Here is a 13552-nt window from a genome sequence, read left to right on the forward strand (position 1 = left end):
AATAATGGCCAAAGACTGCTAGAAGTATGCTGCTTTCATGGTCTGTGTATCACAAACACATATTTCCAGGCTAAAGATCGACACAAGGTGTCCTGGAGACACCCCCACTCTCATCACAGGCACCAACTTGATTTTGTCATAGCTAGGCATACAGATCTAAAAAAATATCCTACTGACATGCAGCTATCATAGTGCTGACTGCAACACTGAACATGCTTTGGTGGCAAGCAGACTGAGGTTCACTCCTAAGAAATATCACCACGCTAAACAGAGAGATCAACTGCAGACCAACACGTATCATGTTCATAGGCCACAACAAAAAGAATAATTTTCCAGTAGTTTTGACAGTGATTTATCAAGAAATGGACAATCAGAAAGGAATATTGATAACAAATGGGCACAACTTTCTGGCATCGTCCACAACTCATCAGTATTGCCCTATCAAATGAAAGAGAATAGAAAAAAGAACTGGTATGAGCAAAATTTGGAGGAGATGAACCAGTCATTGAGGCAAACAGAAAACCCTACCTGCTTATAAAAGTAACCCAAATGGAAGAACTCAGGATGACTGGCAAGAAGCAAAGAACATGGCGCAACAAACATCTAGGAAATGCGCAAATAACTACTGGTGAAACTTATGTGCAGATATACAGAAAGTTGCTGGTTCTGGGGACATTAAGGCAATGTACAATGGTATTAAGAAAGCAGGTCCAAGGTCCACTTGTCAGAAAAATAGGAGAAGTTATTACTGATGAAGGCAAGCAGGTGGAGTGCTGGTTTGAACACTACCTCAAGCTGTATGCAGTTGAAAATGAAGTAAGAAAGGATGCACCTGATGCCATCAAACAAGAGCTTGATGCAGTGCCCACTATGGAAGAACGTGGCAGAGCGATAGATAGCCTAGCTATTGGAAAGGCTCCAGATGAATATGAGATCCCTGCAGAGATAATTAAATATAACAAGCCTGTCTTTCTACAGCACCTACATTCACCTCTCACAACCATCTGGGAAGAAGGCTACATCCCTCCAAGTGTGCAAAATTTGAAGATTGTTACTTTGTATAAGCGGAAGGGAGACAGAAGTGATTGCAACAATTATCGAGGCATTTCACTGTTGAGTGTAGCTGAGAAGAGTCATCCTAACATGACTGCAATTCCTAGCATCCAGAATCTACCAAGAATCTCAATGCGGCTTCAGACCTGGCCGATCAATTGTGGACATGATTTTTTATGTACGACAACTGCAAGAGTAGTGCCATGAGCAGCAGAGACCACTATATATTGATTTTATTGACCTCGTCAAAGCATTTGATTTAGCGAGCAGAATTGGTCTCTTTAAGTTGCTGCAGAAGATTGGATGCCCACCTAAACTACTATGAATAACTGTCTCTTTCCATGAGAAAATGCAACAGTATGTTTCAATGACAAAACATTGGAATCATTCCCTGTAAATAGTGGTGTAAAGCAGGGGGGGGGGGGGGGTGTTAACTCCTACTCTATTTGGCATTTTCTTTTCCCTTCTGCTGAGATTTGCTTTTGAAGACTGTGAGGAGAAAGTGTATTTACATACAAGGTCTGATGGAAATCTCTTCAACATTTCCTGTCTCAAGGCCAAGACCAAAGTCAATACAATTGTTATTCGTGAGTTGTTATATGCAGATGATGCAGCTCTGGTAGCAAACTCAGAGGATGAGCTGCAGTATCTAATCAACAAGTTATCACATGCATGTGGAAAATTTGTTCTTAACCATCGACCTCCAAAAGGCCAAGATCATGGTGCAGGGCACCACCAACCTTCCATCCATCAACAATGACAGCAATCCTGTCCACCTAGTTGATGTTTTTACCTACTTGGGATCTACAATATGTAGCAACTTGTCTGTGGACACTGAGATTACCAACAGAATTGCAAAAGCATTGGCTATCATTGGTAGATTGAAATAATATGAAACAATGGACTACTCACATTAAATACTGAATTGCAAGTATATAACGGTTGTGTTATCAGCCCCCTTTTGTATAGTTGTGAGACATGGACAACTCTTGCTAAACACGAATCCCGAGTGAACAGCTTTCATCTTTGTTGTCTCTGGAGGATCCTTCAGACCTCTTGGAAGGATTGAGTATCCAACACTGGAGTGTTACAGCTCACAAGCACAACCAGCATTCATGCACTCCTGAGCCACCAAGATCTTAAGGTGGCTGGGATATGTCAGGCACATGGATCCTAAGCGAATACCAAAAAAAAGTGCTGCATGGAGAACTTTGGGAGGGTGTGAGGCCAGTAGGAAGACCGCACCTTCACTTCAAGGATGTCTGCTAGAGAGATCTGACCAAGGCCTGCATCGATGCAAGTCAGTGGGAAAATACATCTGGTGACCGTGTCAGGTGGCGATGAGCTGTGTGCAATGGGGTTGAGCTTGCAGAGAATGAATGCATGCAAGAAGACATCAGGAAGAAGGCAAAACGGAAGGAGAGAGTGGCCTCTGGTGGAAGTCCTTCACATTTCAAGTGCCAAAACTGCATTAGAGACTGCCACTCTTGAGTGGGACTTTTCAGCCATAGCAGATGTTGCAAGGTCTGAACCAACTACGCTACACCATCATCCTTCAGGGATGGACAGATGCTATATAATCTGTAATGTCAATCTGGCACCACATGTGATCTTATTTACCATGTATCATCTTGACCTGGATATAATTGGTATGTAAATTTATGGTTTACAAGGTGAAGTATTTATTATCTGATTTTGCTTTATATTTTAATGGCTGATTCTCAGTATATTCTTACATTCGTGTAGCACTGAAAATAGCAAAATAGTAGTTGAAATTGATCTGCAATAAACAGATTAAAAATTTATGGTCAATGCTGCCCTTCCTCCTACCTTGTACCTCTTTAACACATTCATGGAGCGTGCTGTTCCTGGTAGAAACAAACCTAATGAATGTATTATCAAACCATGTGGATAAAGATGCGAAAAAGTGATCACAAAATGTACCTTATCCAACTACCTGCAAGTATAAAATGTAAACAGTGAGCATTAAATGGATAGTATTAAAAAAAGTGAGTTGCAGCTTGAAACTGAGCCCAGGTTCGGTTCCATAGCAATAAACGTGTATTTCAAATGTCACTTATGCTGCGACTTTCATAGGAAATTCATTTCCACCAGCTGAGGACAAATCAGTTAAAGAAACGCTGCAGGGATAAATGAAAGAACATGTAAAATGGCTTAGTGATTGTTTCATTGCTGAAATAACAGAACCAAGATATGGAACCCTAAATGCTAACAGAAGGTGAGGATCTCTTGATAAAAAATTGGAGATCCAGCTTTTCAATGTGATGTTGCAGATGAGATTGGAGTTTCACTGAGCAGAGTATCAGATATCTTTTGGAATTGGATTTGATCAAATTTCATATGACTACAATTGCTCTTGAAATGGTCAAGACCAGATGGTAAGAATGCTGTACATTCCCTGATGCTGAGACAGTCGACTGCAAACATCCATTAGCTAAAAAACCCACGTAAACATGGCAGGAAATACATTAACAGATAAAAGGTGCCAGACTTAACATCCAAGTTACTTGCAGAGCAGTGAAATGGTTCCCAAGTGGATGCAGAGTCGTAGCTTTCTTTAGTGCAAACATTTGTGTTCTTGGAAATGCCAGTTATGGAACTGTACCATAGCTTATGATTTCTTACAAGAGTCCTATAGGCATAGTCCGTATCAATTCAGGCAGGCTAGGAAAAAATCTTACCTTCATAGTCTCAAATGTTATTGAATTTAGGATATGTTAAAATGAAGGACTAAATAAGGAACACGTATTTTTTTGTTTCCTCCAAAAAAATTTCTGCTCCAAGATACAGACCTCCACTTTGAAGATGCAAATTTTGGAAAAAATTTTAAAAGGGTGTATCTCTGTAGCAGTTCTAGATAAGTTTTTTATTTGAAAGATAATTGCTTCATGATTACAAAGAAATCCTTCATTTGAACTTATCTGTCAAAGTTATTTTATTATAGCGTTTTGAACTTTTTTTATAATTTATGGGATTTTTTTTTTTCAAAAATGCCAATCCATAAAATTTTGATTTTTTTTTTCTGTTGATTAGTACCATATAGTTCTACATTCTCGAAAAGGAGAGCTTCCACAGTTAGGCTGAACAGGTTTTATAAATAATTGAAATTTTTGCTTTACATAAAACCTGTTTTATTACCACATTATCACATAACAGGCTCATAAAAAATCAAAACCTAGCCTTATTTAACATAATTTTAGTTTTGAAAGATGAGTAAGAGACTCATTTTTCAAGCATTTTAAATGGTTCCAAAATGTATGTGAGAGGTCCAAAGACTTAAAGGTTTCAGTTTATACAACTTCTGTGCACTCTGTTTTGTACTGAAATTAGCCAGTCAATGAACTAAAAATGTATTCCACTGCTTCAATATCTTCCTTTGATATAAAGTGATTCGTTCCTGTTGAACCAATAGGAACTGGAGGACTTACAGTCTTCAAAACATTGTGAACAGAAAGTGAGCATTGATGGTGTTGTTGCTGTCCTTCAGCTCTAAACCTATATCCATCAGCTGGTCCATGTGGTAGCATAAAGTTCACTACAATTTCATTTAACTCATTAATGATGTCTACAATCTCTGCAATCCACCAGTTACAGTCATATGCCACAAACATCTCCCTTCTCAGGTTGTGAATCCGAATATTATCCTGCTGTTTCTGAGGTGTTGGCCAAACGAATGGAATTTCTTCTTTCTTGCTCTTTAAAGTGTGTGCAATATGAGTTCGTCCATCACTGTGAGTCCAAAAATGTGTCTTCTGAATTCCTTTCTCAGGAGTAGTTTGTTTGGACCATTCTTCTTTTTTCTGCTCACAGAACTCTTCAATTTCCTCTGTGGACAAAAGAATTAGGGCTGTGGATGTGTAAGATTTCACAACTCTCATAAAATCCTCAGCATTCTGAATCACAGAAGTATTTGGTCTGGAAAGATTATGTTTTGTAGCATGGTGCTTCAGCAGGCCTCCTACACCATCACAAGGCACCTTCCCTTGACCAGTAGCGCTGTATCCGAGTCAGTTGGCACAAGCGACTTACTCAATTCAAACAGCTGGTAACAATTTTTAAAATGACTACAAGAACCGTCAGAAATAATGATGATCTTCTCTGTCCCTGTTTGCAGTTGAAGAACTTTGTGCATTGCTAGAAAAGCATCCTGTGTTATCACTTACAACTGAAACAATTGTGGTCTTGTTTTGAAAATATGTCACTCCTCTAAAAATTGAAACCTGGTCATCACTCCAGTGATACCCTTGTACTTCTTGTGGGAGAATTAGAGACCAGTTCTCAGCAAAATCAAAGTGAAGCATTAAACATAGTTCTTCAGCCTGTACACACCCTTTCACTTCTACAATGTGTTATTGTTCCTATTTCTTCAGATGCTGGTGTGTTACTGCTTTCACTGACCATTTACTAAGTTCATCAATGAAACTGAAAGGCAACAGTTTTCTTAATTAGTTTATTTTCCTCCCATGTGGCATATGTAATTTCTGCAGAGTTGTCTGCTACATCTTCCTGGCCAAGTATCTGTAAAGACAGTCGTACCTTTCCAAGGCAGTCACCACATTCTTGAAAGAAACAAGTCTCTCGCTTTACGTCGCAGACTGCTAATGACTTCACACACCCAACCAAGGTGTCATATGTCACATGCTCCAGTAAGTTCTTCAAAGTTATCTCACAAAGTTCAAAATTCATGCAGTACACACATAAACAGACATCTGTAGGTGGATGTGAAGCTACCCACTTACGTTGTAGTGCATAAAATTTTTGATCTTCCAATGTGTAAAGTCATATAGTTGCTCTTATAAATTGCAAAAGTTTCTTTAATACTGCGAGTCATGTACCTATTCACTTTCACAACTTTTTGACCTTCAACTGTTACAGTTACAGTGTCTTTTTAGTTGGCACTCTGGCGAGAACAGTCCCATTTATTTTCCAGATAAAATGACTGCACTATTTGAACTTGAGCTGCTTCTACAGGATGGCCATAATAGGGATCTGGTCTTCCAAAGACTCCTTTTACAGACCTCACATTTCTTGATTTGTCTACTATGTACTTTGATACTGATGGAACATGGTTCAAAATTGTTTTATTTGAAAATGTCTCTGGAATAATAGTTAAAACTTGCACCTTTTCACTGTAGGATGCACAATATTCAACAACTGAATTGATATTCATGAAAAATTCCTGGTGAGAGGTGCAAGAGTGCTTTGGTTCATTTTCTTATCAAGATGGAATTTCTACTTTGAAGGGTGTGGTCAGTTTTGCTGTAGTATATTCATCCATAGCTTCAGTAATTTCTCTACACTTTCTTGATGCATAGAGCTTATGACTTGACTTCACAGACCATGGTTTCTTAACAGGACTATCACCTACTTCTGTAGTTGACTGATTCAGAGTATTTAATTCTTCCTCTAATGATGCAAAAAAATAGAGTCTTCATATCAGAACACTTATTCCCAAACTGACCAAATTCAGTTTTTTGCTTGTCTTATATATCACTCTTTTATGGAGATGCAAATAATCAGTACACTTTACTCACCTGTGGCTCCAGTCAGAAGACATTTCAAACAGTATTTTTCACAAAACCTGCAACTGTGTCAACTGGCAAATTCCTCATGAAAACACAGAACTCACTGGATGGTCTCAAATTTCTTAGAAGCCTCTCCGGTAAGAAAATTAGTACTGGACAACTCCAATACATAAACCTGCAGTGAGCAACCATGACAAAGAAACTGACAAGAAACTACAACAAATGTAAGAAATATCTGCAACAATGAAAGTGATAAGAAGTAACTGCAACAGAGACAATGGAAATAAACATTGTAACAAAGAAAATAGTAAGAAACAACTTCAGTGAAGACATACACTATGTGATCAAAGTATCCAGACACCCCCAAAAACATGTTTCTTGTATTAGGTGCATTGTGCTGCCACCTACTGCCAGATGCTCCATGTCAGTGACCTCAGTAGTCATTAGACATTGTGAGGGAACAGAATGGGGTGCTCCGCGGAACTCACGGATTTCGAACATGGTCAGGTATTTGGGTGTAGCTTGTGTCATATGCCTGTATGTGAGATTTTCACACTCCTTAGCATCCCTTGGGCCACTGTTTCCAATCTGATAGTGAAGTGGAAATGTGAAGGAACACGTACAGCACAAAACCATATAGGCTGACCTCGTCTGTTGACTGACAGAGGCTGTCGACAGTTGAAGAGGGTCGTAATGTGTAATAGGCAGACATCTATCCAGACCACCACACAGGAATTCCAAACTGCATCAGGATCCACTGCAAGTACTATGACAGTGAGGCAGGAGGTGAGATAACTCACATTTCATGGTTAAGCTGCTGCTCATCATCCTCACATCACGCTGGTAAATGCCAAACAATACCTCGCTTGGTGTGAGGAGCGTAAACATTGGACGATTGAATGGTAGAAAAACATTGAGTGGCATGATGAATTATGGTACACTATGTGGTGATCCGATGGCAGGGTGTGGGTATGGCAAATGCCCGGTGAACGTCATCTCCGAGTGTGTGTAGTGCTAATAGTAAAATTCAGAGGCAGTGGTGTTACAGTGTGGTCATGTTTTTAGTGGACAGGGCTTGCACCCCTTGTTGTTTTGCATGGCACTATCACTGCATAGACCTACATTGATGGTTTAAGCACCTTCTTGCTTCACACTGTTGAAGAGCAATTTGGGGCTTCAATTGCATCTTTCAACACTATCGATCACCTGTTCATAATGCACAGCCTGTGGTAGAGTGGTTAGACAACAATAACATCCCTTTACTGGACTGGCCTGCACAGGGTCATGACCTGAATCCTACAGAACACCTTTGCGATGTTTTGGAACGCTGACTTTGTGCCAGACCTCACTGACGGACATCAACACCTCTCCTTAGTGCAGCACTCTGTGAATAATGGGCTGCCATTCCCCAAGAAACCTTCCAGCAGCTGACTGAACGTATGCCTGTGAAAGTGGAAGTGTTCATCAAGGCTAATGGTGGGCCAACACCATATTGAATTCCTGCATTACCGATGGAGGGTGCACGAGCTTGTAAGTCATTGTCAGCCAGGTATCCAGATACTTTTCATCACATAGTGTACATTATCCTTGAAAGTTAAAAATAATGATTTTTTTTAAAATAATACCTGTCCAACTTGAAAGAGGAAGCTCTCCTTTGCAGAGAATATAGTACTACACAGTACTGATCAACAGAAAAAAAATCTAACTTTTCTGGATTGGCATTTTTGAAAACAATTTTTTTTTTTTTTGTAAATTATAAAAAAAAATAATTAAAAGGCGACAGTAAATGAACTTTGATAGGCATGTCCAAATGGAGGATACCATTGTAATCGTAAACAATTATCTGTCAAATAAAAAAGAAACTCCAAAAAAATATCTAGAACTGTTACAGAGCTACAACATTTTATAAATTTTTCTGAAATTCACATCTTCAAAATGGTGTTCACAGTGTCATCTTTGGAGGCATGTATCTTGGGGGAGGAATTTTTTTTGGAGAAAACAAAAAAGTATAGGTTTTTTACTTGCTTCTGAATTTTAACATATGCTAAATTCAATAACACCCGCGACTATGAAGGTAAGTCCATGCCGTAAGTGATATAGATTAAGCCTAACTGCGGAACAAACAGCTCACAACAAATGCATTACTGAGGAATATGATATAATTGAACACTGTTTTGGACAGGTGAAATAACATTTTACAATTCTTGAATTAGAAATACGATTGATCTTAGAAGGTGTACCATGGGTCATTTTATTGCATTTGGTTCCATGCAGTGGACTTGACACATTAAGGATAAAATTATGGAAGAAGAGGGAAACAAAGAGGAAGTTGAGATCACACCAGATGGGTTACTGAGTTTCTCGACATAGGCAATTACAAAGAACGAACAGAATTGCTAGAATAATATGATCCCTCTTAGAAATTAACATGTTTGTTGTATTCATACTGCAATAATACACCTGTTATTCTTAATTAACTTTTCATATCTTGAAAAAATAAAGTCTGTATTACAGAGCTTGTAATGATATAGGTAGAGTGGGTAATACAAATGAATTTCCTTTCCTGTGGTTTATCTTGTATAATATTTGGAATTACCTCCTAGCTTGAAATTACTCGACATTCATCTTCTTGACAAAATAACTAGAATGTTTGCTTTTATATTAGAATTCTAAATAAGGAATAGTGTAAAGACTTCCATGATGACAGTCAAAAATGAACACTGGACAGGCCGGCCGATGTGGTCGAGCGGTTCTAGGCGCTTCAGTCTGGAACAGCGCGTCCGCTACGGTCGCAGGTTCGAATCCTGCCTTGGGCATGGATGTGTGTGATGTCTTTAGGTTAGTTAGGTTTAAGTAGTTCTAAGTTCTAGGGGACTGATGACCTCAGATGTTGAGTCCCATAGTGCTCAGAGCCATTTTGAACACTGAACAGAAACATCAATACTCTTAGCCCCATTAGAACCAGTGATCTCCATAGCTCTCAATACTGCTTAGCCCCCCTATAGATTAGCATAAGAAAGGCTGCTATTGTACTTGTCACTAAGAAACAGAGATTTTGTTTATTCCACTAGCTGTACATTGGTGAGGAAATACCAAATGCCAACAACTATGTTCTGCATGTTTTAATAATTATGGAGGTGATTTTCATGTTTGCTGACACCTTTCAGCTATGTTTTAACGCACCTCTGCCACAAAATGTCATCCAGTTGTTAACATTTCATTCTGAAGAAGATGTTGAAACCACAGTAAAGAAATTTTAATAAACCTTCCATTTTGCAACTGATTGGCTGTCCATCATTTCTACAGAAGATTTCATCCTACAGTTGCTGTTACAGTCATGTACAAAATTTTAAAACAGGTAATTTGTTGCTAACAGTGTTTGGGTTAATATTAATTTAATCAATGTGATTTTATTAAAAAACATTTCAAGCTCATCCAATATATATTCATCTCCAGCCTGCCTAAGTTTCCCATATTCCGATCCCAGTCCTTCTACTGCAGTTATTTCAGTTCATTTTGGAGCTTTCAGGTTGTTTTAGCATGAGCAATCTTTGGGATTTAGTGAAAGAGGAGACTGGTAGAACCAGAAAGGAACAGGAGCAAATAGCATTAAGGGTGGATGACACATTAGTAACTGATGGGCATAGTGTGGCAAATCTATTTAACAAGTACTTTATATCCATTACTGATAGAATGGGATTGTCAGGATCAGTAAATACTGCCCTTGAATATCTGAAACTAGCCTTTACAAATAGCTTCAGCTACATGAATATGTCACTCACTTCACCAAAAGAAATAACTTCCATAATAAAATCTTTAAAAACAAAGCATTCTAGTGGTTATGATGAAATATCAACAAAGTTAATTAAGACATGTTCTTGTGAGTTTAGTACAATTCTAAGTTACTTGTGTAACCAGTCAATTATAACTGGGACATTTCCTGACTGGCTAAAATATGCAGATGTTTAGCCTCTATTCAAGAAAGGGGATAAAGAGATACCATCAAACTACAGACCGATTTCACTTTTGCCAGCATTCTCAAAAATTTTAGAAAAAGTAATGTACAGGCAGCTTCTCAACCATCTGACCACAAATAAGATATTATCAGAACACAGTTTGGATTTCTGAAGGGTTCTGATATCGAGAAGGCTATTTACACCTACAGTGAAAATGTACTTAATTCATTAAATAACAAATTACAAACAGCAGGTATTTTCTGTGATTTGTCAAAGGCATTTGATTGTGTGAACCACAACAGCCTTTTAAATAACTTAGAATTCTATGGTGTCACGGCCAGTGTTGCAAAATGGTTCAAGTCATACCTCGCTAACAGGAAACAAAGGGTGTCAGTGCAAGGGACTAATGAATTAAGTCATCAGTCATCATCAGAATGGGAAGAAATTACATGTGGTGTCCCACAAGGCTCCATCTTAGGGCCATTGCTTTTTCTTGTGTACATTAATGATCTCTCATCAGTTACACTGCCAGAAGCAGAGTTCGTTTTGTTTGCAGATGACACAAGTATTGCAATAAATAGTATGTCGAGTGTAGTTCTAGAAAAATCTGCTAATGATATTTTCATGGATGTTAATAAATGGTTTAAAGCTAACTCATTGACATTAAACTTTGAAAAGACTTACTGCATGCAATTCAGAACCTGTAAGAGGTTTCCACCCAGCATATGCATACAGTATGAAGAAGAGCAGATAGAAGAGGTTGACAGTCTTAAATTCCTGGGATTACAACTTGATAATAGATTCAGTTGGGAGGAGCCCACTACCGAACTGCAGAAACGCCTTAACAAATCTGTATTTGCAATTCAAGTGTTAGCAGACATAGGCGACATAAAAATGAAAAAGTTTGCATACTTTGCCTACTTTCATTCCATAATGTCATATGGTATAATATTTTGGGGTAACTCTTGAAGTCAAACAAAAGTTTTCGGAGTCCAAAAGCGTGTAATACGTATTATTTGTGGAGTAAATTCACGGACGTCATGTAGAAACCTCTTCAAAGAACTGGGTATACTAACCACTGCCTCTCAGTATATTTACTCCTTAATGAAATTTGTCCTAAGTAATATATCTCTTTTTTTCCAACAAACAGCTCAGTTCATAAATACAATACCAGGAACAAAAATGATCTGCACAAGGACTTAAAAGCACTTACTTTAGTTCAAAAAGGGGTCCACTTCTCAGGAACACTCATCTTCAATAATTCGCCAGAAAACATAAAAAATTTAGTTACAAATAAAGATCAGTTTAAGAGGAGCCTGAAAGACTTACTAGTGGCCAACTCCTTCTACTCCATTGACGAATTTTTTAATAGAAACAAATGATATATTGTATATATTCTTACTATTAATATTGTTATTTCAGCAAAAAAAAAAAAAAAAAAAAAAACAAAATAAATTGACATGTTCCACATCCATGAGGATCTCCTCAGCACGGATCTATGGAATGAAAAACTAATCTAATCTAACCTGTATATCAGGCTCGAGATGCGAGCCGTAATTATAAGCAAACACAGTTACCAATTGACAAGTATTTGTTCTCCCTATCTGGATACAAATTAACCTTCCGTAACCACTTAAATGCGCCCACAGATTTTAATCAGTTCCAATTCCATGAGTCAGTTTTCACAGTCAATCCAGTAACGAAAAATGTTGCTTAAGCTATATTTCCATCCTGACAAGTTCCAGCATATGTTGCCATTTTGTCTACTGTTTCAAGTTACCTGTAACATCTACAACATTTTATAGAGGTCTGGAGTTTGTACAGTGAATCAGATACAGTATTTCTTAGTGATTTGTCAATTTTGATAGAATATGGACAGCTCAGGTAATTTGCTTTTGTGGTAATGGCGTGCTCATACTATGAACTGCTAAAAAACAGGCAGAAATGACAGAGATGGTGGATTAGAAGCTTCCTAGATAGAAGCCATCCAGAAGGAGGCTGTAACTCATTGATGTGAGATGTAAGTCTCCAAAGTGGGTATGAGAATTTTGTATGAAAGACAGCAAGTGATTTTGATGATTTATAAACCTTGTACGACCAAACATTACAAAAAGCAGGAAACATAAAAAAGCAATATCAGCTGATGAACTGCTAGCAATTGCTCTTAGCGACAAGTGATAGCCACCATTGTACATTGACAAGAAACTGTTTATAAAATGCTTTATCCACAGTTATTTACATTAACTAAAGCAGTAACTTATCTTTAATACATGTGCCTTCATATGGTACCTAAAATAAAGTAAATTTTTGAGGAAATAAATTTATAAGTTGGTAATCATCTTCTTGATTTAATGCAGCATCAAGGAGATATATTGTAGTTCCCTGTTGCTTGTTGGGGGGGGGGGCAACAATTAGCTGAGAGTTACTAGTGAATGAATTGCTGGAATGAGGCTGATTATACCCATGAGAAGCAGGACATTGAGCTGTTTGTTATGAACCAGCATTACTTATGAATCCAGGTAGAAACAGTGGAAGAAACTTACCTTGATAAAATATGGTTGAGGTGCTGTGGTGAACCAAAGAATTAGTTTTTCTGTCTTAAATCTTTTTTAATGATTCACCTACTTACTCTCAAAACACACATTCTCACCCCTACTTTTATTCACTGTTTATTTGAGCTCATTGTATGTGTGGTTGAATTGTTTTTTGAAGGGCAGATCATTTTGAGTTTGGTGGAGAACATTTGTTCTGATGTTTCTTGTGAACAAGAGCTGCTTTTTGTGCAGAATTTGTGGATGAGCCTGTTACAGCAGCAGTTTCTAACTCTACACTCTCTATGGATTTTTTGGGCTCCCTATTCCCACTTACATCTTCTATGGGTGAGTTGTCAGGGTCATCCTCATCAAGGCCAGTTTGGGGCAAGTCATGCAGAGTGTAAAAAAGGAGGGGAAAATGTACACATAGTAGCTTATATTTTTTATGTTTTTTAAGCAGTTA

The 13552-nt window shown here is 38.0% G+C and overlaps 1 protein-coding gene across 1 annotated transcript in view; it reads left to right on the forward strand.

Annotated features, from left to right (window-relative positions):
* Positions 1–564: 564 nt before the first annotated feature.
* The window catches only part of LOC124588796 (facilitated trehalose transporter Tret1-like), a 92957-nt gene continuing 79969 nt past the window's right edge, over positions 565–13552 (forward strand). Inside the window, exon 1 of the mRNA XM_047131500.1 lies at positions 565–1030. Within this exon, the coding sequence (XP_046987456.1) occupies positions 565–1030 (466 nt within the window). The remainder of the gene's footprint in view (positions 1031–13552) is intronic.

Source organism: Schistocerca americana, chromosome 1, assembly GCF_021461395.2.
Source record: "Schistocerca americana isolate TAMUIC-IGC-003095 chromosome 1, iqSchAmer2.1, whole genome shotgun sequence".
In the NCBI taxonomy this organism is placed as follows: domain Eukaryota; kingdom Metazoa; phylum Arthropoda; class Insecta; order Orthoptera; family Acrididae; genus Schistocerca; species Schistocerca americana.